Here is a 23608-nt window from a genome sequence, read left to right on the forward strand (position 1 = left end):
TCCAACAGTTAGATCATTTATAGGTCCTCAAGCAAATGTTTCGACAGTCTTTGCCGGAATTGGTGCTTCAGGTCAGCTCACATAATACAAAACCTTGGTTGATCAAAGCTCTGTTAATTGAGACTCTACTGTTCAAAATATTTTTTAAAAATTTATTTATTGATTTGTGACGTACCCACTAACAGTTTGAAAAAGAAATCTTTGCATGACATACCTGTATATACAAATAGACAAATATATACAATCACATGGTTACACATGAATGACAGAAATACAAATAAATAGTCAATGGGATGACAGCTAGATGAATAACAACATAAACATCAAAACCAGCAACTGAGTGCTGTGAGTGTGTGTGAGTGTAAGAGAGAGAGAGAGAGCAAGAGAGTGAGGGTTTGTTAATATGTCCTGGTAGAAACACCCCTGGGAGAGTGATGGGTGGTGCGATGAATCACGCCTAAGTAGGGACCTGCAAAATTCGCGGTATTATTTGGACAGAGGCTAGAATAAATACCATTGTATATTTCAACTGCATTATGATTGATTCCTGGATAGTTTCGACACACCCTGAAGGACAAGAAAGCAATAACAACAACAGTATCTTAAGCTGTATTTGATGTTAATTGTCTGTATTTGTCACATGTCTACAGCCTGCCGACAACTTGCTGTATTGGTCTTTTGTGTTGTTTGGTATTTTTTTTTTATTGATGTTTCTGTGATGAGAACATTGTGGCTTGATAACAGTGTATGCTGACAGCTTATTCTACGTGTATGTGACAAAAGACTGCTAACACACAAGTGGCGTATACAGGATTTGTGTTTGGGGGGTGTTAGGAAGCATGGCCCCCCCATATTAAAGCGGGGTGTCCGGGGGTCCTCCCCCGGGAAAATTTAGATTTTAAGGTGTAAATAGTTCTTAATTTTAAATATTGTAATGGTAAACATTTTTATTGATTTTAATATGAAATTTGTTTGAGTGATGAATAAGAAATTAATTAAAGATTTGGTGCTAAGGGGGGAGGGGGTGTTTGAACCCCTAAACCCCCCCCCTGGCTACGCCCCTGAACACACAGTCTCTTGATTGTGAGATTGTTTGAGCAGGCCGTAGTGAAAGATGGGCACAGGCTGGCCCGTGGGTAGCCCTGCCTCGTCCAGAGTCAAGTCGCGACATGAAGGGAGGGAGGGACGGTGATCCGCAGGGCCGGGCTCCTGAACGTCACCATCCCGCTGGAGCTGTCTCTGTACCTGGCGCGGGAGCGGGACTACGTTCCCTGGGCCACGGCCCTGGAGCACCTCCAGTCCTGGAGCCGGCTGCTGGCCGAGTCGCCCCCCTACAAGCTGTTCCAGGACCACCTGCGCTTCCTGCTGCGGGCGGTGGCTCGCGACGTGGGCTGGGCCGACGCCGGCCCCCACCTCCGGAAGTTAGTGCCGTGTCCGTCGTCGTGTGGTGTCGTCCAAACCGCTCGCACGTTACCCCTGCAACCACACCGCCCCCACATTTCCCCTGCTACCACACTACTCGCACGTTTCCCTGCAACCTAACCGCTCACACATTCCCCCTGCAACCACACCGCTCACACATTTCCCTTGCAACCACACCGCTCACACATTTCCCCTGCAACCACACCACTCACACATTCCCCCTGCAACCACACCGCTCACACATTTCCCTTGCAACCACACCGCTCACACATTTCCCTTGCAACCACACCGCTCACACATTTCCCCTGCAACCACACCTCTCACACATTTCCCCTGCAACCACACCTCTCACACATTTCCACTGCAACCACACCTCTCACACATTTCCACTGCAACCACACCGCTCACACATTTCCCCTGCAACCACACCGCTCACACATTCCACTGCAACCACACCGCTCACGCATTTCCCCTGCACACACACACCACTCACACATTTCCCCTGCACACACACCCCTCACACATTTCCCCTGCAACCACACCACTCACACATTTCCCCTGCAACCACACTGCTCTTACATTTCCCCTGCAACCACACCACTCACACATTTACCCTGGAACCACACTGCTCACACATTTCCCCTGCAACCACACCGCTCGCACATTTCCCTTGCAACCACACCGCTCACACATTTCCCTTGCAACCACACCACTCACATTTCCCCTGCACACACACCGCTCACACATTTCCCCTGCAACCACACCGCTCACACATTTCCCCTGCAACCACACCGCTCACACATTTCCCCTGCTACCACACTGCTCACACATTTCCCCTGCTACCACACTGCTCACACATTTCCCCTGCAACCACACCACTCACACATTTCCCCTGCAACCACACCTCTAACACATTTCTCCTGCAACCACACTGCTCACACATTTCCCCTGCAACCACACTGCTCACACATTTCCCCTGCACACACACTACTCACACATTTCCCCTGCAACCACACCACTCACACATTTCCCCTGCAACCACACCGCTCACACATTTCCCCTGCAACCACACCACTCACACATTTCCCCTGCAACCACACCGCTCACACATTTCCCCTGCAACCACACCGCTCACACATTTCCTCTGCAACGACACTGCTCACACATTTCCCCTGCAACCATACTTCTGCAGTTATGATTTTATGTCTAATTTCTTCCTCAAAATTTTCTGTGCTGGCTCGTGTACTTAACTTTTAACATTGGCTGAATGTGCCTTATTTTTTGTGTGTTTGCATTATTGTTTTTTTGGGTCCATTATTGAGGTTGTTTTATGATATACAGCGTAAACAGCAATTTGTGTATGTCCAATTAAAAAAAAAAATATCTTTAGTTACATTATCTTGGTTAACAAATGTATTGGTAATTTTTTGTACTTTTTTTTTTTTACTATTCTAAAGAATTTATCTATTTCAAACATATGGGAATATCAAATAACTACGTATTTAGTCCTATCATGAATAAACAAGTAAGTCTGTTAACTCCCATCTCTGTGAGAGCTAGGGTCATGAGAGTGGAACATAGTCTGCCAAAATATGAGAGGTTTAAAACCCAAATCGATTTTTTTATAATTTTACTCATTGTTATCATGACATAATATGTATTAATACAATATGGTTTCATAAAATAAGTTTAATTCCTATTACTTCAATGATATTTAGAACTTACTGGGATCCCTTATGAACTATGATGTAAAGATGAGGCGATATTTTAATTGCTATCAATAAATACAATTTTTACAACCATATTGCTAACTCGTGAATTTAATCACCTGGGCATTTTAGCAGTATGGAAAAAAAATAAGAACTTCTCACTCTAAATGTTTAATGCTAGGCTGGTAAAAATAATACGGTGCAAAAAACACTTCTCTTCATTTTGCAAGAAATTGTTTTTATGATCAATAATTCTAGGAGGAAGACGAATGTCATTCAGCAAAGCCTTGTTCGTTTTGTTTTAATGTCTTTGTAAACATCGAATTTCATGATGGTTTCTTGTGTCCCACAGGCTGCTCAGATCGGAAATCCTGACGTCCGCAGTGCTGTGCAACATCAACGAGACTGTGAAAGAAGCCAAAGGCAGGTTCCAGAGGTGGATGGAAAATGGTGAAAGGATACCTCCAAATCTTAGGGAAGTGATCTACATTGCAGGTGCGTATGTCGGCTTGCGCATTGCAGTTGTGCGCAAACTCTTGTTCGACACGAAACACTAGCTTATTGTCCCTCTTTCAGTGTGTTCAAGTTTAGTTTTTTTTTCTGCTCCAGAGGGTATGCTAGAGTTACAGGCCGCCATCACTGCAGGGCCTTCGAAAAGGAAGAGAGGAGGGTGGGAGTGGCGGATGGGTTTCCAGGCATCAGAGGTGCCCCGGTTGAGTTTCGAGAATATTTTTTAATGTTTGGGTTTACCCTGATAGGATGAAAATTACAAATCTATTATTAACAGAATTCATAGGAAACTCTATGAGTAATGCAATACACACAGATTATAATTACAGTAACTGTTAACTGTAATTGTTTGCTGTGGACATATTTGTTTTGCCCAAAGTAATGTTTTCCAAACTTTAGATTTTTTTTTAAAATTTTGGAGTTTCAAAAAAGTTGTGCATTAAAAAATACGTGAGAAAGGGGGGGGGGGGGGTGTCCAACCAAATTATTTTCCCCCCCGGGTTCTTGGTTTCTCTCTGTGGCCCTGACTATCAGGACCTAGACTACAGTTTTGATCTCTCACACATCCGTCATGGCTCGGGAAGAAATATTTTTTAGCTTGCTTGATTTTCACTCAAATTAGATATCACTGTTATCAATTACATTGGAAGGGCCCACAAATTTGCAGACAAACCTGACTTTTATTCATGATGCCATTGAAAACAATGAAAACTCATCCTCTGAATATCTTAACTAAGTATTTCAGTCCGTTACATTTAACTAAATTTATTTTTTATTTTTTAATTTATTTCATTTATTAGAAACATTAAAAAAAAATAAAAATTTCATTCAGAGTTCAACATTGTATAAACTTGGTTAGAAACACATTTTTATTCACAGAGTATTAAGTAAACACTGGAAAACATGGCCTGTTAAAAATATTAACCTTACTGTAACTGAAATAGTATATTAGGCCATAAGGTGGTGTTTTATTTGATAAAAATTGTGTTTTAGATAGTGTAAGACATTAGTAATTAGAGTTATTTTGTTTAATTGAAATAAAATTCTTAATTAATATTTCAAATTTGTTGGTTAGGGTAAGCTATTTTTTTATATATTTTAGTTTACACTATTTCACTAATTATCAATATGAGCATTGAACCTCTAAATTTGTTTGGTAACTGAGAATATTTCTCAGGTGCCCGAATACCATTAGGTAATCCCAAAGGTACACAGGCAGTGGTGCAGTTGAGACATTGTATGTTCTGCCAAGGTTGTAATTGTAAGTGGCACACATTTTAGAGAGTTTGCATCAGGAAAACCCAGTACATTTGTTCGTGACTGCGCAGCAGTGTGAAATATCTTTTGCAGTAAACTATCTCTGTAACCAATCAGGTTGAACCACACATTTTGTTTAAAATTTCACAAACAAACATCATGAAACATCTACTGCATTTGTTAACCTGAGGAAGCTGACTTTGGTTCAATAGTCCCTTAGAGTGTATGGTCTCTTGCCATATAAGGTCATGTTCGTTGTGATTGGTTGATCGGCCCACGGTACTGCCTCTGTCTATTTCACTTTTGTAGAAGAAGGCAGCTGCTTTGTCCAACCAGTTGTCGCTCGATTGTCGCCGCGTAAAGTTGCGTCGTCGGCAACTCACAAAAAATGTGAAACGAACATGTGACGGGATAATTTCACGCCTGCAGGTGGGGCCAGGCCCAAGATAAACCTTGGAAAGAGGAACGTATTAATTTTTGAATTTCGCTTATCAAGGCAGTGTTTGAGGTCAGGGGCGTATGCAGGAGTTTAGATTGGGATGGGGGCTAAAATATCTATCATTCCTACCAAAAAATTAGAAAGAATTTGAAAGCAAATAGTGGAAAAAGTAGTTCCGTCCCCCCTGAAATGAAATTCTGCGTATGTATACTTCTGTTTGAGGAATGATTACAAAATGAAACAGTACCTCTAGTCCTTGGAATTTACTGGATGGGGGAGGGATATAGAGAATAACTTTATTCCAACATCCTCATTTCTGACTATCACTGTATATCATTATTTGTAAAGGTGTATGAAAAGAGCATTTAAAAATTTAATTTATAGCATCTATTATGTGATTTTTAGCATTTTATAGCATTTTCCATTTTGTGATTTTTAGCACTTTGTAGCATTTAAAAAAATTGTTTACTCACATTTATTTTTGTTGATTTTGTTGTTGTAAATAATTAAAGCATATGTACAACGCACATAGGTATTAAGTAATTACAGAGTGAATTTTAAAATGGAGTTCGCGGTTTTTGGGGATTTCAGTTGCATGTTTTGAAATTACTATTTAATAAATGTTGAAGTACCGCAAATAATCGCGGTAATTGAAAAATTTCGCATCTATTTAGCATTTATCGCAATTGCGGATTTCATACACCTCTAATTATTTGTAATTAGAACCTGCGCTCGGCACTAGCGCAAGTGAAGGCAGGGCCGGCGTCCCCGGTTCCGACAGGTATCAAGTACGGCGGTGACCGGGAGTGGCAGTACTGCTGGTCCAAGTACAACTCGACGGTCGTCCCCAGCGAGAGGAAGCTGCTGCTGAGGGCTCTCGGGGTTGCGTCCGACCCCTGGATCCTGCAGAGGTGGGTTCGCGCGACACCGGACGCTGCGAGACCGAATCACTGTGTGGCGGAGCCTTTTCACAACACTCTTTTATCAACTTCACTTCACTGTCTATGTGAACAAATCTCGGAAGTCGATTTTAACCTACTTCTAGTTGTCGTATCGATTTGAAACTTTGCGAGTGTATGTGATCCGGATGACAATACAATAATTTGGTATCATCGAACTGATCTGATGGTGGAGCCAGGATGTGGATAGTGGAACTCTTCAATGGCTACTAGTAAAACCCTTGAATTTTAGTCCGTTACTGACAAAAAAAAGTGTATTTTAAAAATATAATTTATGAACTTTTTAGTGTGTAGCTAATAAAAGCATGTTTTTTTTTCTTCCCTGGAGTTGTTTATGGGTATTATGGTTACAGGTCCATGAAACTGCTAGAGTTTAAAAAAAAATAAATCATTACAGGATCATAGCAATTAAAAAAAATTCCTCTTTACTCTCTTACAGATGCAAGATCAAAAACAGAATGATTAAAGAGGGGCAGATGAACTGAATTATTTGTATTTGAAAGATAATTACTAGTACATAGTGAAATATTTAAAAACTGGTATTTTTCAAGTACTATCCAACTTATGAGATTCAAAAATGAAAATGACTGCAAAATAAATCTATTTATTTATCATCAACGTTGAATCAAAAATATTTGGAATAGTGAAATAAATATATGGCGGCGTCATCAGGTGTTGTCGGATAAGCTTTTGTGGTTTGGGTGGTTTGAATATAAAAAAAGGTAGGGGGCCAGATGAGTTCTTTTGCCCAGGTGGAAACTGGTCTGGTTCAGTGGCGTAGCCAGGATTTGTGTATGGGAGGTGTTAAGAAGCATGCCCCCCCCCCCCCCCCCCGTTTTAAAGCGGGTGGGTCCAGGGGTCCTCCCCCGGGAAAATTCTGATTTTAAGGTGTAAATAGTGCTATTTTAGCAGTTTTCGGTACTTAGATTTAAATATTGTAATGGTAAAAATTTTATTAATTTTTAATATGAAATTTGTTTGAGTGATGAATAAGAAATTTAATTAAAGATATTGTGGCTAAGGGGGAAAGGGGGGGGGGGTCCTTTGAACCCCTAAACCCCCCCCCCCCCACGTCCTGGCTACGCCCCTGGTGTGGTTGCGTCCTTGCTCGGAGTGATTTCTGGAAACGGTGGAGAACCCGCAGTCAGGATGTCCAGACCGGGGGGCCTCCCTGGAAGGTGAGTGTCTGGTGAGTAATCAGGGGCGCAACAACAGGGGAGGGGGGCAAGGGTATTTTGCCCCGCCCCCCCCTGAAACCTTGAAGTGGGGGCAAACACTGTGCCGTGTAATCAATTTTTAGATGATGAAACTGCTTAAATAGAACCATTTTCCACCTTGAAATAAAAATTGACCCCCGGACCCCCCCGCTTCAATAGGGGGGGATCTATGATTCTTTATAAAAAGGTATATTGCCCCCCCTTTGGAAATTTAGTTGTTGCGCCCCTGAATAATACATATAACACTGAAATGCAAGTTAATACGCCATTTAGCACCGAAATGTAACTAAAAATATGCATCAACCAGCAATTTGACAAAACTTTACTACAATTACGGGGGGCCGGGCAGGTACCTGAAGACGACGTTGGACCGGGACCTGGTGAAGCCGCAGGACGTGAAGACGGTGCTGGCGATGGTGGCCGCCAACCCTGAGGGACAGCTGCTGGCCTGGCGCCACCTGCGCGCCCACTGGCACCACGTGAACTCCGTGTTCGGCAACGGCACCTTCGCCACGGGCGGGCTCATCGCCGCCGTCACCTCCCACTTCTCCACCGAGTACGACTACCAGGAGGTCATTACTCGTCCGTTCACTACTCGCTGAAAACTCCCTGGCTCACGGCAACATCCACCGTGTTTCCCACGTGCAAAGGAAAAGGGGGTTGCCTGTAAAGTCGGTTTACGGACGATAATTCTACGTGATAACGTCATAAGAAAAAATGGATGAAAAATTGCATACTTTTGACGTGACGTCTAATAAATCGATGAACGCCGGATGCTCGCACGAAAAAGTGTCATGTTACACATATTGTCCCGTTACGCTGTGTCCCGTTACGCTCATTGTACGCTTGCGCCGCATCTATCTCTCTTCCACTCGATTGGAACAACCATCGTTTTGACTTTTTCGAGGCACATCAAACTTGAAACACTCCCATTCGTTTCCTACTTTTCCTATCATCGTCCTATCCTTAACAGAATAACACAGATTGGAAGAAGTTAAACAGCAAACATGTATAAAAGTTATAGTTAAAATAATCTGTTCGTTAAAGAACTAAACATATTTGAATAATGAGTGCAAATAAAAGTAAATTTATCAATTAAATTGTACATTTCACTTAACTCCTTTGTATCCATACAAAATAGTGATAATTCAATAAAAATGATTCAATTTTATTCATAAAAGTATGCAATCATTTCATCAATGATTTGTTATGACGTCACGTTAAACTATCGTCCATAAACCGACTTTACAGAAACCAATTTTTTTTCAATTTTCAAATATTATTTACAGTTTTTGCAAATTTAATTTAAATATTTTTTTAAAAAATATAATCAAAAACAATTAGTTAAAATGCACCGCCTTAACCTGTTTGATATTATATAAGATTTTCTCGCACGGTGGTTGGCCGGTTTATTTGCACGCTCGGCTCGGGCGGAACGTGACAATTTTTTTTGTGCGTGCAGCCGGTGTTCGTCGATTTATAAGACGTTTATCACGTCAAAAATATCCGGGTTTGATTCTGCCAGGAACTGAAACCGGGTTGTCGTGATGAGAGGCAAGTGTTGTGAGTATCCTGGCCTTCCTGGGTGATGTCTGAATAATAAGTTAAATGCTGGAGTTGAGTAACAATTACCAATTTAATTAAAGTACAGGCTGCCGGTGTCGAATATGAAGGCTGTTGCTGCAACATGTAACATGTGTAAATATGTCATGGGTATTTCAAATACACATCAAAACTTTTGAGAGGATGTGCAGGACATGCCAGAAATGATGATGGACGTTGTTCCGGAAATGCTTCTGTTTATCGCTAGAGCAGTCATTACAGTATGCATTGAGATACACGATAACGTTTCTAGCGATAAATAGAACGTTTCTGCCTCATCTTCATGTCCTGCTTGTGTTTTGATGTGTACTTAAGATACTCTGATTTATTTCTAATCAGCCAACATTTGCTTCTCCACTGACTGTTTTCACTGCTAGAAACTTATTTTGCCAGTGAGCTGTAAGTGATTCACTTACTTTACAGTATTTGTTTTTTGTTTGAGCTTACTGTCTTCTCCACAACAGACCAGGGATATTATAATATTAGTAAGAATCAACTATGGAGGTCACTCAGGTACCTTTTCAGAATTGGTTGGTTGTGATGGAAGCTACGGAAAACAAAAATCAAAATGGCCGGATTGGGATTCGAACCCAGATTCTGTAGAATGAGAGACCTGTGTCTTATCAGGGTGCCACCTCACTCCATCGCTCACTTGGCATGCAGCTGCTAACTATTGTGTCATGGTCATAAGAGTGGTGTGCAAAAATACCTATAGCCCATTGCAGTGGTTCTCAAACTTTTTAAAGTCAGGGCACAATAAAACCATACTAATAATTGATGCCTCACTGATATATATGGATGGTCAACTCGAGGCTTGTTTAAAAATAGTAAAGAGCAACTACAGCACCAAGCTGAACTAAATCACTGCTGAGAAAACCTTGTAGAGTCATTCGAACACCACATAATGACATTTTAACAAAAAGAGCGGTATATCTGTAATGAAATAGGCAGGGCCGGTGCAAGGTAAATTGGCGCCCTAGGCGAAAAACCTTAATCCCCCCCCCCCCCCCCCTCCGGCCGGACACCCCAAAAAAAATTTCCTTGCCTCATAATACATCACGTAATCCTAAGATTTTGTCAACAATCAAATGAAAGCAAGCTTGTGTTTTTTTTTTTTAACTTTTTTACTTATTACAAATCATAAACAGGTCACCGTGGACTTTAAATAATTACGTATATCAATATAAACATTCCATCCTGTTACAAAAATCCATTTTCATCACGTTTCAATAATCGTTAAACATATTATATCAGCTGTTATGTGTCGTGCTGCGCCGCCCCCAGCTACTTTGCGCCCTAGGCGGTTGCCTAGTTCGCCTATATGGACGCGCCGGCCCTGGAAATAGGTAGTAAAATAGAGTAACTGTATTTATTTTTTAAATCTGGACACATATTTCTTTGAAATTTCACTTTGAAAACCACTGGCCTAACCAACTCGATGCAAAGGTATCAAGTCTAGCTTGCGACCAGAAGAATTCGCGACACTTCCGGGTCTCTGTGCACGATGCTTGCCACATCTGGATCGGTCAGCGTGTGTTGCCACGCCTTGCCCGCAGGTGTCACTGTTCTTCCGGAACATGAACGTGGGGTCGGGCAGCCGCGCCCTGCGGCAGAGCCTCGAGACCATTCGACTGAACATCCACTGGGTGGGGCAGAATGAGGAGGCCATCTACGCCTGGCTCAGCCACCACCCGGCCAGGTAATGAGTCGACCGCCCAGGTAATGAGTCGAGCCACTCGCGAGCCGACGGCCCACCAGCATTTAGCTCTCGTCGACTGCGTCCACAATTTCTCTCCGTTGCGGCGTACACCTGCGTTCATGATGATCCGAACACTTGAGAAATAAAACTTATAAAAAATTCATTAATACCCTGAGTCCAAAGTAAGGGAAATAGGCTTGATGGGCCAAGTCCTTTCCTTCTGATCGCATCCTTCTCTGGATAAAATTTATGTTTTTTGGGGAAAAAAAAAACTCCCCTTCATTAATTTCCAGATTCGCCCACTGTAAAAATATCTTCTTGCTACGGAAAACAATTTAATTCAGACATTGTCACATGCCCTCCTTGTGTTTTTACTAAATGTTTCGTCTTTAAATTGGCAGCTATTGAAAGCCACTTATTTTGCTTCGTGCACAATGGGGGTAAGAAACTGGTGCTCGGTCTGGAGCCACTTACTAGTTTCGTGGCTACGTGTTTTCTGGGGCCCTTGGCCACAGGTTGTACGGATGCACCTCTGGTAGAAAAAAATGAAAAGCAAAACGAGACTTTCGAAAGTGTTCATTCAACCATGAACCGATGATTACGTACATTTCCCAGATATCTATGACAAACTGTAACAATTTGGAACATTATGTCTGGGTTACTTGCAATTTCCAGCCATACACTATCCTTATGTCTAACATAAGTCAAGAAATAATATATTCTTGATTTTTTGCAGCTACTAATTTATCTCTTTTTGGTGAATTTAAGTCATAGTTTATTAATGGTTTCAGTACACTGTATGATAAAAAGAATATTATGAGTCTGAATAATAAAGGTTTACCAACAACCATTTAACATTGTAGAATTCAAGTTCTCATTAGTGACTGAACCTAATCTTATTTATTTCTTATGCATTATAAAAATGGTGCATTTGTTTAGGTTTATGCTAGTGCTTTTTTTTATTGGAATCAAATTTCAAATTGTATACTGAATTATTCATCAAGATCAAATATTTTTCACATAAAATCCATTGAAACTAGTTTTTTTACACTTTACAGGAGCCCAAGAAAATTTGTGTGAAAACAGTTTTTATATACATATATCCATAATACATAATAAAAACTGTGTACAAATTAAATGTTTTACTTAGCTACAAGTGTTGAAAATCAAATGTGCAGTTTGTCATTTATTTTGGATAAATGTATGGAATTGTAACCAATAGCATTTTTGTGGACGTAATTTGTGTATGTGTACTTTGTAAAATATACTGTATTTTAAAAAAATCTGTGTCAATTTTAAATGTCAGTCTACATCACAATTGATCCATAATGTCCATTGTTGTTAAAATAAAACTTTAGCAATTACGTCTTTAAAATAGTATATTTCTTAGCTGGTGGAAAGTAGCTTAATTTGGTCCATGTTTTTACAATTAGATGTAAATAAATATATGAACATACATAAAATATTTTTATGTGACTATTTGAGTAGCCAGATGTATGTAACTAACATGTTTGATTTTACATGCCAAACAAGTTTGTACTTTTATTTACGATCAATGAATGAAGACGGTATGGAAAAAGTATCAGACTGTTAGATTTGTAATTTTATATGAGAACACCACTTGTAGCAGAAAAATTTGAATGTGTGTGTGTGTGTGTGTGTGTGTGCGTGTAGCTACAAGTTTGTCATGTCCGAGTGCTTTAATAGAGATGTGGACAAAAGAGGGGTGATTTCCATAAAAATAAAATCAATGCACACTTACAAATTAACAGGAAGTAGCCACTTTGCAGTTGTATGTGTGTTGTCAACACTTAGCTACTGAAATCTGAAGGAACTGATTTGAAACTGATTAAAACTATATAATTTTTTTCTATGATCAACCAACCAAAATCATAGGTGACGGATGCATTCACAAATCATCAAGTTCCTTTCATTCTTGTCTTTACACTTTGTAGTCCAGTCAAATTAGACATGAAAATGGGGGGGTGAACGATGCAGAACAGTCATTGCAGGACCAATAGTGTCAGATACATCTTTTCAAAGTTTGGCCAATTCTTCAAGTTATTTTTTTTAAAAAAAAGCAAATTTTCATTATTTTCAGTAGATTTATGTTCCTGAAGGCCTAGTTTATTGCTAGAAAATCCCCTCCCACCCTCTCAGACTCTGTTGGGGTCTCCCGGGACTGACTGCACTATTGATACATTCTTCAGTACCTTAACTCATGTCTCAATGAGCACTAGATAATTCGGGTAGGCACTGCAGGTGAGAATTGAACTTAGGTCTATCATACAATCAGTGGTAGATACAAGAATATGTTTAGGGAGGGGGGAGAATTAAAAAAATTAATACTTGAACACATGTATGTATTACTATTGACACTAAAAAAAATTGGTTGTCTATAAAGTCGGTTTACGGACGATAGTTTAACGTGATGTCATAACAAAACATTAATGAAATGATTGCATACTTTTATGAATAAAATTTAATCATTTTTATTGAATTATCACTATTTTGTATGGATACAAAGAAGGAGTGAAATGAAATCTACAATTTAACTGATAAATTTACTTTTATTTGCACTCATTAATTGAAATATATTTATTACTTTAACGAAGAGATTATTTTAACTATAACTTTCATACATGTTTGCTATTTAACTTCTTCCAATCTGTGTTATTCTGTTAAGGATAGGACGATGATAGGAAAAGTAGGAACCGAATGGGAGTGTTTCAAGTTTAATGTGCCTCGAAAAAGTCAAATCGATGGTTGTTCCAATCGAGTGGAAGAGAGATAAATGTGGCGCAAGCGTACAATGAGTGTAACGGGACAATGTGCGTAATGGGACAATGAGTCATCCTTTTTCGTGCATGCAGCCGGCGTTCATCGATTTATTAGACGTTGTCACGTCAAAAAATTAATACTTGAACACATGTATTAAAAAAACATGTACGGTATTACTATTGGCACTAAAAAAAACTTGACATATGGGCCTACAGATTAGCTGTAGGCGACGTGGCTTCTCACACAGTCTTCACTGATATTTTACAAACTTCTTTCATAACTTCGGGGGGTGGGGGATTCCCGTTTTTCCCCTATGCATCTGCCGTTGCATACCTATGACTTGAACTGGTGTGCACAATTCCTTCTTTTATTATTAAAAAAAATGAGTGCATGTACATACTTATTGTACACGCATTAGAAGTTAAACTTACTTGTTGTGATAAAAAACTAATTTTGCATGCAAATATATATATATATAAAAATGAAACCCATTTTCATTGGTCACGGCATCACGCGTGAACGGCTGGACCGATTTCACTAATTTTTTTTTTTTGTTGTGTTTGCTATGGTCAGGAGAAGGTTCTTATGAAAGAAAAAATTAAGAAAATTGTGCGGAAAATTAGAAAATTTAAGAATAATGAATTCCTATTTCCCTTGGTCACGCCATCACGCGTAAATGACTGAACCGATTTCACTAATTCTTTTTTTGTTGTGTTTGTTATTGTCACGAGAAGGTTCTTATGAAAGAAAAAATTTAACGGAAAATTAGAAAATTTAAGAATACTGAACCACCATATATAAAATTATTTCCAAACTAACCCAACACTTTGTACAATATAAGTATTTTTAAAGTAACCTTATGACATTCAGCTTTAAGCGTTTACAGTTTCCAGTGCGGCTTGCATTTGCAATGTCAATAAATAAATCGCAAGGGCAGTCGCTAAGTGTATGTGGCATCAACCTAGAAAATCCATGTTTTTCACATGGCCAATTATATGTCGCCTGTTCCCGTGTCGGAAAACCATCAACATTATTTATTTACGCGCCAGAACATAAAACTAAAAATATAGTTTATCAAAAAGCATTAGAGTAGAGAGAAGCAGTGAGGGGTACAGAGACTATTAGTTGATTTATAGAGCGCGCGTGGTATTGAGCTCATTGTTTACTTAAAAATGCCAAGTTGTTCAATAGCAATTTGTAAAAACATTAGTGGAATTATTGAATCCTATGGAATAAACACTATTTTGACAATATATATTTTGTTTTTTATTTAATTAAATTAGTAAGGTCCTTTTCAGTTATAGTGATACCAGGGAATTATGGATTCATTTTTATATGGAGGATATTATAGATTCCAGTTCAAATCGAATAGGTACTCATACCTAAGATAGGTCAGCTATACAAAATAAAGTAGTGCATCATTGCTACGCTAAGGCGGTACGAAGTTCGCCGGGTCAGCTAGTAATTAATATAAATAAAATAATAAAAGGCCTGGAGCGATATTATGAATACAGTTGGTTAAGTATAAATTCAATCAAATTAAAAAAAAATAAAATTAATACTCAGTATTCAATATTAATATAAAACATGCATAATATTAATTGTTTAAATTTTTAAAATGGAGATAAAATTTTAATTAATATTGTTAATAAATATGCTGAGTTTTTATTCTAATTTATTAATTTTAACAATTTATTAAATATTAATGTTATAATTGACAATGCAAATAAATTATACATACAGGAACATAACCTCACTTATATAAATACACTTGATAAGGTTAATAAACACATTTTCTATTACTAATATTTTAAAAAATAAACTTTTTTAATAATATGGACCAGCATTCAATATCAATCACAAAAAGTATAAGATTAACTGTACATATATAATTTTTATTTTTATGTAGTTTTTTTTTCATGCTGTGAAAATTTTGTTGCATGGTGCGTGTAAATTGTAAAAATTAACTCATTTTTTCAATACGTGCCGAACGAAGTATAACTTTAAAAAACTTGTGTCACTGATCTGCATTACATACCAGGTTTTACTGAATATCTATAACAGCATGTGAAATAAATCAGATGTATGAAACTTTGCCTAGTGTTTCATTCAAATAGTATGCGTGCCTGGAAACCTATATACTTAGGTAGAATAGCCGCAAAGACACTTGTTGTTTGCAAGCAACAAACCATATAAGGCGACCTGCAGTCACTTTGCCTCCCCATACCATAGTTATATTTACTTTATTTCACATCACCTGACAGAATTACATGCTGCCCTAAAATTACATGATTATCAAAGTATAATTATAAATTATAATTATAATTATCAAAGTATTATAATAAATTACATGATTATCATGTATGCTACAGCAGATAACTGTAAGATTCTAATATGAAGACTGATTTTCTTTTCTCACCTCCCAAACTTTTTGAATCACAAAAAAATTAGTACTTTTACTGTTTGTTCTTTGAATGATTCTTGCAATGGATAATTTCGAAATTATTTTAAAACTTTTACTGTTGTCGTCACACATCACATAAAATGTATATATGACTGTTACTTAAAAAAAATTCTGGATTTTAAAAAGTTTAGAAGAAATGTATGAATGGGAATTTATTTAAACAACCCATGGTATTTTTTTTTATGTAATAATATTCCTTATTTGACTTAAATGAATTATTTTGATCAAATGTTAACATTCATGTAATTAGATAATGAACTATTACAATAACATACACTTTGTATATAATGTTTAGTTAAAGTCTATAAAAAAAATTTAGATTTAATTTTGATACAATATAAAATTACATTATATCTTTAGAGGTTTAATAATCAAAAATTATATATTTTTAGTGCAAAATTTCTTTTTGGGAAAAATATTGGGAATTTTTTCCAAGCAATGTAGATAATTTTTCAATGCTAGAAAGTAGTGGACTCAAAGAAATTACATGTTTTAAAATGTTTATATATTTCAGATAGCTTTAATCGTGAATGGAAAAGAAAATACATTATTGCCACTAGTTCAAATGGCACAATCAGGGTTTTTACATATCTTTAATTTTTATTAGTGTTACCTGGTTTCATTAACGAGATTATGTGAAGAGAAGGACTATTGATATTCTTGACAAATAAAAAAATTAACAAAATTTTAAATGGTGGAATGCATGAACGTACCATGATAGTAGAACTGAATGCATGCTTCATTTGGAGTTCATGATTGAAAATACATTAGAATTCGAGGCATGTACAAAAGATCATGAATTACATTTTGCAGCATAGTTTGTGCACACTTATTCAAAATAAAATTATTTAAAATACTACACACTTTTACTAAAATAAAAATCATATTTTTTAAAATACATTTTTTTCTTTCAAAGAGGTGCATGATTAAATGCACATGTATGCATCACACGTTTCTTATAATTGTTTCTGTGACTTCATAATAAAGAAATTTACACCATGTTCAAAAGTCTTCCTTTTACTCTGACACATGCATTCCTATGTTTTTCATTTCTTACTGCGTGCCTTTTTTTTTACATTCTTGTGTTCACTTAGATTTTATAATAATTCAGTAGAGACTTTACATCTTTTGGTGACTGGGCCAGAAGCCATATCTGCAACTACTGTCACACAAAATTGAAAACTAAAGGGTTTCTTCTCATATCATGCAAACACCACCTTGCTAAATCTGGTAACAGTATTTTTATTAGTTAAATTTTTGATAAAACTGTAACTCAATATTTTTTTTTATCTAGTAATGATACACTGAGAGACAAGTCAATACTATAGTTGGGTATCTGATTACAGTGTACCTAAAAAAAATATCTTAATATTGGTACTTAGAAACAAAAGTACTTTATTCTTAACGGTTGTTAAATGTTAAATGTCGCATAGGCATTTGAAAATATGTACCTAAATATGAGAAATAACAGCAATTTAATACTTACAGATGAAATATAATGTAATAAAATTTACTTTCATGCATTGTTTTTTTAAGGACAAACATTTACACTCAATGTAATACAAAGTGCATTACACCAAATTATTAAGCTACTTATCAAGATCATGACACAAGACACATTGTAAAAATGGTTCACATTTTTTTGTGGCAACTGTAACTCCAGCTACTTGTGAAAAGAATTATTCTATCTGGGGAAAAAAATGACGTTCTGATCGATTGACTATTTTCAACATAAACAAGTAGTTTAATATTATATGGATTTTTTGCATGAAATTGTTTGTCCTACATGTTTTATGCAACTTGTTTATTAATGGGTGGAATGTTGGTTTTTGTTACATTGTACGGAACATAGTGGAACTCACATGTTAATTTAACACTAGAATATTAAGAATAGCCATTGACCATAAAAATATTTATTATTTATCCTTGTCTCCCATGTACTACCAGGACTAGGTAAATATTCTTAAATTTTGTCTCTGTACCTGATTTATTGATTAGAATTAAATGTAAACAATGTTAGAAAGTTTTTTAGTTTAAATTTTATTTTAATTTTTAAAATTATAAATAGGTTTGTTATTGTTCTGATTGTAGAACGTAGTTAGAGAAGAAAAGAAAATATTGTTTCACTTTGCTAGTTGTAACTGAATATGTATTCAGAATTTAAAGTGGTGATACTAATATTTTTATAGTACTTTCGACTTAATGTGTGCTTGATGGTGCTTTCTGTGTTAACCTAGGTTTACTATTCCAGCGTAATTGACTGTAACTTGTGATTTGGCAGCATACCATGCACATGTTATATGTGGTCATGAAGATGGATACAAATATATTGTGCATGAGGAATTGTATTTACAATATTAACACAAAAATTTTAAAACAAAACTTTACACATACATACACTCCTTTAGAGGCATAAAGAAGTCCTCATTATGATTATTGTCCTACAATGCAGCACACTCTAAAACACATTTTAAAATTGAACAGTTTACACTGCATTGTTATGTATTTCAAATGTTATGTATAACAATAGGAACTTTAGGTGGTCTAAGGAAACATAATCACTTTATGTCTATCATAAAACAAAAAATACTTAATTTAGACTGTATACGGGCTGCTTACTATGAGCAGTGGTGTGATAATATGTATTCATTGTTGTTTTATTGCTGTTTCTTTGAATTTCTAAAGTTATAATATTGCCATCTGTACTAATTTAAACGTACAAAATTTTAATAAAAATTTTTGTAACTTATTGTTAATTTTCATGAATTGTAAAGTTATGTATTTTACTTTATTACAGTCTTAAGTTAAAAGTATTTTCCAAACTGTTGGAATAATTTTTGTTTTAAACAAAATGTGGAATGCATTTACTTGTAAGATGGTCACACAGTTTTATGTAATTAGTGTTTGTAAGGGAGCTTAAGTTCAATAAACTATATATTTTGTTTATTTGTTAATTTTTTTTCCCCTTTGACCGTAGTAAACACTGTATGTGTACTTGATTTATTCAGAGCTGTAGTCTCTGTCATTTGTCTCTGGAAGAAGTACTACAGGCATCTCCTACCTATTAGATCCAGTTCATTTTTTGCCAACTCACTTTTGACATGAGAATACTGATGTTGAGGAACAACTCTGTTATAGGCATAGCACTTTCCTGTCTTAACACTTTCAAGACTAGGAAACATATTTTCTTGCATCAGTGTATGTCTTGCGTTGAATGGGTTATTACGTGGTTTTATGTATTTAGATGTTGCCTGGTTGTATCTGTACGTGTGTGACATCCTATAATTTGCTTACCGCCGTTGAATGTAAAAATTAATCTGATAATAAAATAAAGAGCTGATTTCTTGCTGATGTGTTCATTTGTAGCGAGTTTCTTTGTGGTTTCAAACACACAGCGAGGGTTTGTTTTTCTGACCAGAGCGGCTTGCTTCACTTTCCGTTCCAAGTTCTTGACCATCACGGAAATTCCTTAGGAGCGTCACGGGTTGGATGGCCAGGGGGTGGCGTGGAGGGTTGGGGTGTGGGGAGAGTCAAAGCGGAGGGTAGTTTTCGCCTCACCTGCGTGGCGCTCACGCAACTTGTTAATGTGCCAGACTGATATTTTTTTTATAATTTTTAGTAAAAAGTTTATTTTTTGCATATTACGTAGTATGCTACACGGTTGAAAAGCTTTAAACTTGTTCTTTTCATTTAAAACATTTTTTATGTACATACCCCATTGCTGGTTTTCACTGTACATCATAGAGAAACCACACGAATGGACAAGAACTACGAATACATTTTATGTGCTCTATATTCATTTAACATCAGCTGAATTTTGCTTGTTTTTTCTGTATGTTTGTGTATTCATCTTTCTTGTCCAGTCTTGTCGCCATTGCAAGAATCATTCAAAGATTGTTTTATTTCAGTCACATGTAACGAAGTACAGTCTCAGAACAGTCATAAGCCATGGGCAATGCAAGCAAACGCATCTACGATGAAGGAAAGTAACCATCCAGTAGCATGGGATTGCCAACTGGCAGACTGGAACTCTGTGCTCGTTGTCACGAACGAGAATCGTCCCGAATGTGTCTATAAAACGTTTATTTTGGTCCCCAAACTTTTTTTTTCGATATTTTGTTAGCTGGTTTAAAAAGTTCAAATTTTTTATCTCGCATCAAGTTAAAATACCTTGCTCTGTGTGGAAATGTCAAAACTGGGTCCCCCTTAATGAAATTCAGTTTACCTGCTGTTGCTAATAAACACAAACGACATACCGTTCTCTGTTCATCCTTCTAGCCTGATGAGATCCTTCCGCAGGTGTGTCCTACCCACCACCTCATACACCACACAATCATCTGCAAACATTCTCCAATCCATCTCCTACATCGTTCATCATTAACGCACTCCTGCAGCACTTCCCCCTCTTTAGACCTTTCCCCTACCACCCTCATCCTCCGTCTTCTATCCCTAAGGAAGTCTCCTAACCAACTTACTACCCTGACATCCTTTACCAACTTACCCTTCTCCATTAGCCTCCTGTGCTGCATTTTATCCAACACCTTTTCAAAATCTTTGGATATTACGTCTTTCTGCTTCACCACTTCCAGGAACCCCACCATCTGCGTTTGACACGAAAACCCCCTACTGAAACCATGCTATCATCCACCACCTTAAGTCATCCATTTCCCCCGCCACATTCCTTCCTACCAGCCTCTCCATTACGTCAGGCTGAATGGCCTGTAACATGCCGAATTTGCCTTGTAAATCGGTACCACTACCACTTCCTTCCACTGCTTTGGCAATTTTACCTCCAAGGATTGCTTGAACATCACCTTCAGGTATCAGCAGATCTCCTTACCCTGAACATCAGCTGCCTTCCTCCCCTTCAAACTCACAACCTCCTTTTGCACCTCTTCCATTCCATCCTTGTTTCAAGCCCCCTCCTTTCCGCTGTCTTTGCTTTTTTTCCCACTTTCCCATACCTCTCTCCTTACAGGTACAGATAGGTCCTGTAGCAAACCTGGCTTCTCCGCGCCCTATCGTTCCCCGAGAACCGCTTCCTTCACTCTTCACTCATAGCTTTAAAGGTACGCACAATTTCCTTTCCCCACTTCTCCCATTAGCCTTTCCATGTACACATCCTGGGCCTCTCTTGTTTTCCTCCCCAGTTCCTTACCCAGCTCCTTCATCTTCATGCTCTCCCCTCCTAGCTTTTTTGGTTTCTGCATGCACCCTCCTAAATTTACACTTCAGCACTTGGATCCCCTTCCCATGATACAGCAAGTGTTTTACCGACCCTACCGACTGGTACAAACCTCGCCACAGTCCGCTCCAGAAGGGACATAGTCGGTGGGGGGGGGGGGGGGAGGTCTGTGGGGTCCTGACCTCTCCCTTCCAGGATTTAAAAAAAACCTCAGCTTAAGACAACAAGAAAAAAATATACATAGTAACTTAGCTACAATAAAGTATTTCCTCCCCATTATAGCCAGACATGCCTCATACACAGAAACTTAAAAAAATTATTTATTTATTCAAGCAGTCTATTTAATGCCGGTTGCACATGTGTTAACTTACTGTCTTTCATATAAAAACTTGACAATTGTGTTTCATATATTTAATATCTAACATTTATGTGGTGTGTGTGTGTGTTTGAGACTTGATTTAACGAAATCATTGAACAATTGACTTAAGAACAAATCATTAAAAAAAATACAAACCAAAATATAAAATGAACAGTTTTCTGTAAACTAAGCTATAAAAGTTTACTATTCACCGAGATTTTTATGTATGACAACCAATTTTTAAAAAAATTCAAATGTAAAGAAAATTTGCTCATAAAATATAATGATCACACCGGAAACTCTCCACTAAATCCTGGCTACGACGCTGGCTCCAGGATGTCCCTCAGTATCGTCCATTCGTCGTCATCACATCCAGGGACAGCTTTAGGGTTTCCTTCGCTCAGGCCACAAATAGTGATTAGCGTCCCCCCTCCTCTTTTCCACATATCACCCAACCAGGTAGGTATGTACATTATTTGAAAATAAATTTAAGTGAAATTTTATATACCTCTTGTATATGCCAGGTTTAAATGCAAGGGCATCGCCGGGGGGGGGGGGCATTTCCCCCCCCCCCCCTAGAGTCTTAGAGATATAAAATAATGTAGCCAAATGCAAAAAATACATACTTTTCCCACAACTTGCGCCCCCCCCCCCCCCCCCAGGCCATCGGCTGGCGATGCCCTTGTTTGAATGTAAATTCATAGGAATAAGGTTCATTGTTTAATGTAACAAAAATTTTCAAGGTTCAATGGAAACACAAATTAAAAAAAAAAATTGTTTTCAATTGTGTTGCAATGTTAAAAATCATATAATCACAATATTTAAAAAATTGTTTGACAAATTACAGACACAAATTTTACTTTTACAGTTGTATTACCTAAATCCTATACATATGCACGGTCAGACAAATTTGTCAGTCCATTCTGTGCCCCCTCTAATCTGGTGCTCGTGGCACCCCCTCTATCCATTCCTGATCAAGGGGGGGGGGGGGGGGGGGGGGGCTCAGACATGTTCTGCCCTTAAGTAATTTTACACCCCAGTTTAGTCTGCTCGCTCGCATATTTTCACCATCTTTTCCACCCCACCACACTGCTATGGCCACCATTGGAATCCTGTGGTCACCGATGCCCTCCATCACAATACACCACTGCCTCTACTGGCCAGACTAGTATATCCAGTTCTGCCAGTTTCAAACCTGGCCTAAAAGATGAAAATACAGTTTATTTTTAAGTCTGATTTAGCATTCATGTTATTGCAAGCCTTTATGTTAATTTTAAATACTGTTTCTGAGCAAGTTACTGAGCCGATAATATCCCACGAAAATGTTGGGAGATTATGAGTCGGTATTATGATTTTGGGATACCTGATGTATTTTTTTTTTTTTTTTTGCAAATCGTAACGTCAGTGGCGCTCGTATTTGATAGGCGCTCTCCCCCCCCCCCCCTCCCCCCGGTCATTTTTTTTCACCCAACCACCCTAGTTCAAAATAATTGAATATCTATTCAAAAAATAATTTTACAAGAATTCAGAAATGCGTTAAATTGTTAAATAGCCTACACGGCTTTTTTTTCTTTCTTTCAGGATTCGTAACTCCCCATTGAATTGGGAGGTATTCCATACCTAACCTTAATTCTGCTATCTGATTACCTATTTTATCAACTGTTTATGTTATGCTTATTTTTGTAAAATTTCTGTATTTGATGTAATAGCAGAAAATGTGGTTACGTGTAATAAAAGGGGTATCGCCTTAACTTCGCCAATAAAAGCGATGCGGTAATGAATAAATAACCTTTAAACACTGCTGCGCAACGTATAACAATAACTTCAGCAAACTCAAACCGACATTTCCTAGCTCATGTCTTTATTTCAATCTATCATCTCTACAGCAACTCGGCATACATTGCTGGAAATTCGTTCATGAAAAACAAATAAATATACACAGAAACCACTTGTTTACACTTCCACCGCAGATGCGGAAGGATATAAACAAAAAGTTTAAAAGTACC

At 37.6% G+C, this 23608-nt stretch overlaps 1 protein-coding gene across 2 annotated transcripts in view; it reads left to right on the forward strand.

The window, feature by feature from the left end:
• Positions 1–15150, forward strand: part of LOC134536139 (endoplasmic reticulum aminopeptidase 1-like) — an 85415-nt gene extending 70265 nt beyond the window's left edge. For both annotated transcript variants that reach the window (XM_063375733.1, XM_063375734.1), the window contains exons 13-17: positions 1200–1421; positions 3484–3626; positions 6119–6248; positions 7863–8085; positions 10672–15150. In XM_063375733.1, coding sequence (XP_063231803.1) covers positions 1200–1421; positions 3484–3626; positions 6119–6248; positions 7863–8085; positions 10672–10818 — 865 coding nt within the window. In that variant the 3' untranslated portion in view covers positions 10819–15150. The remainder of the gene's footprint in view (positions 1–1199; positions 1422–3483; positions 3627–6118; positions 6249–7862; positions 8086–10671) is intronic.
• The last annotated feature ends 8458 nt before the right edge of the window (positions 15151–23608 follow it).

This window comes from Bacillus rossius, chromosome 10 (assembly GCF_032445375.1).
Source record: "Bacillus rossius redtenbacheri isolate Brsri chromosome 10, Brsri_v3, whole genome shotgun sequence".
Taxonomy (NCBI): Eukaryota; Metazoa; Arthropoda; class Insecta; order Phasmatodea; family Bacillidae; genus Bacillus; species Bacillus rossius.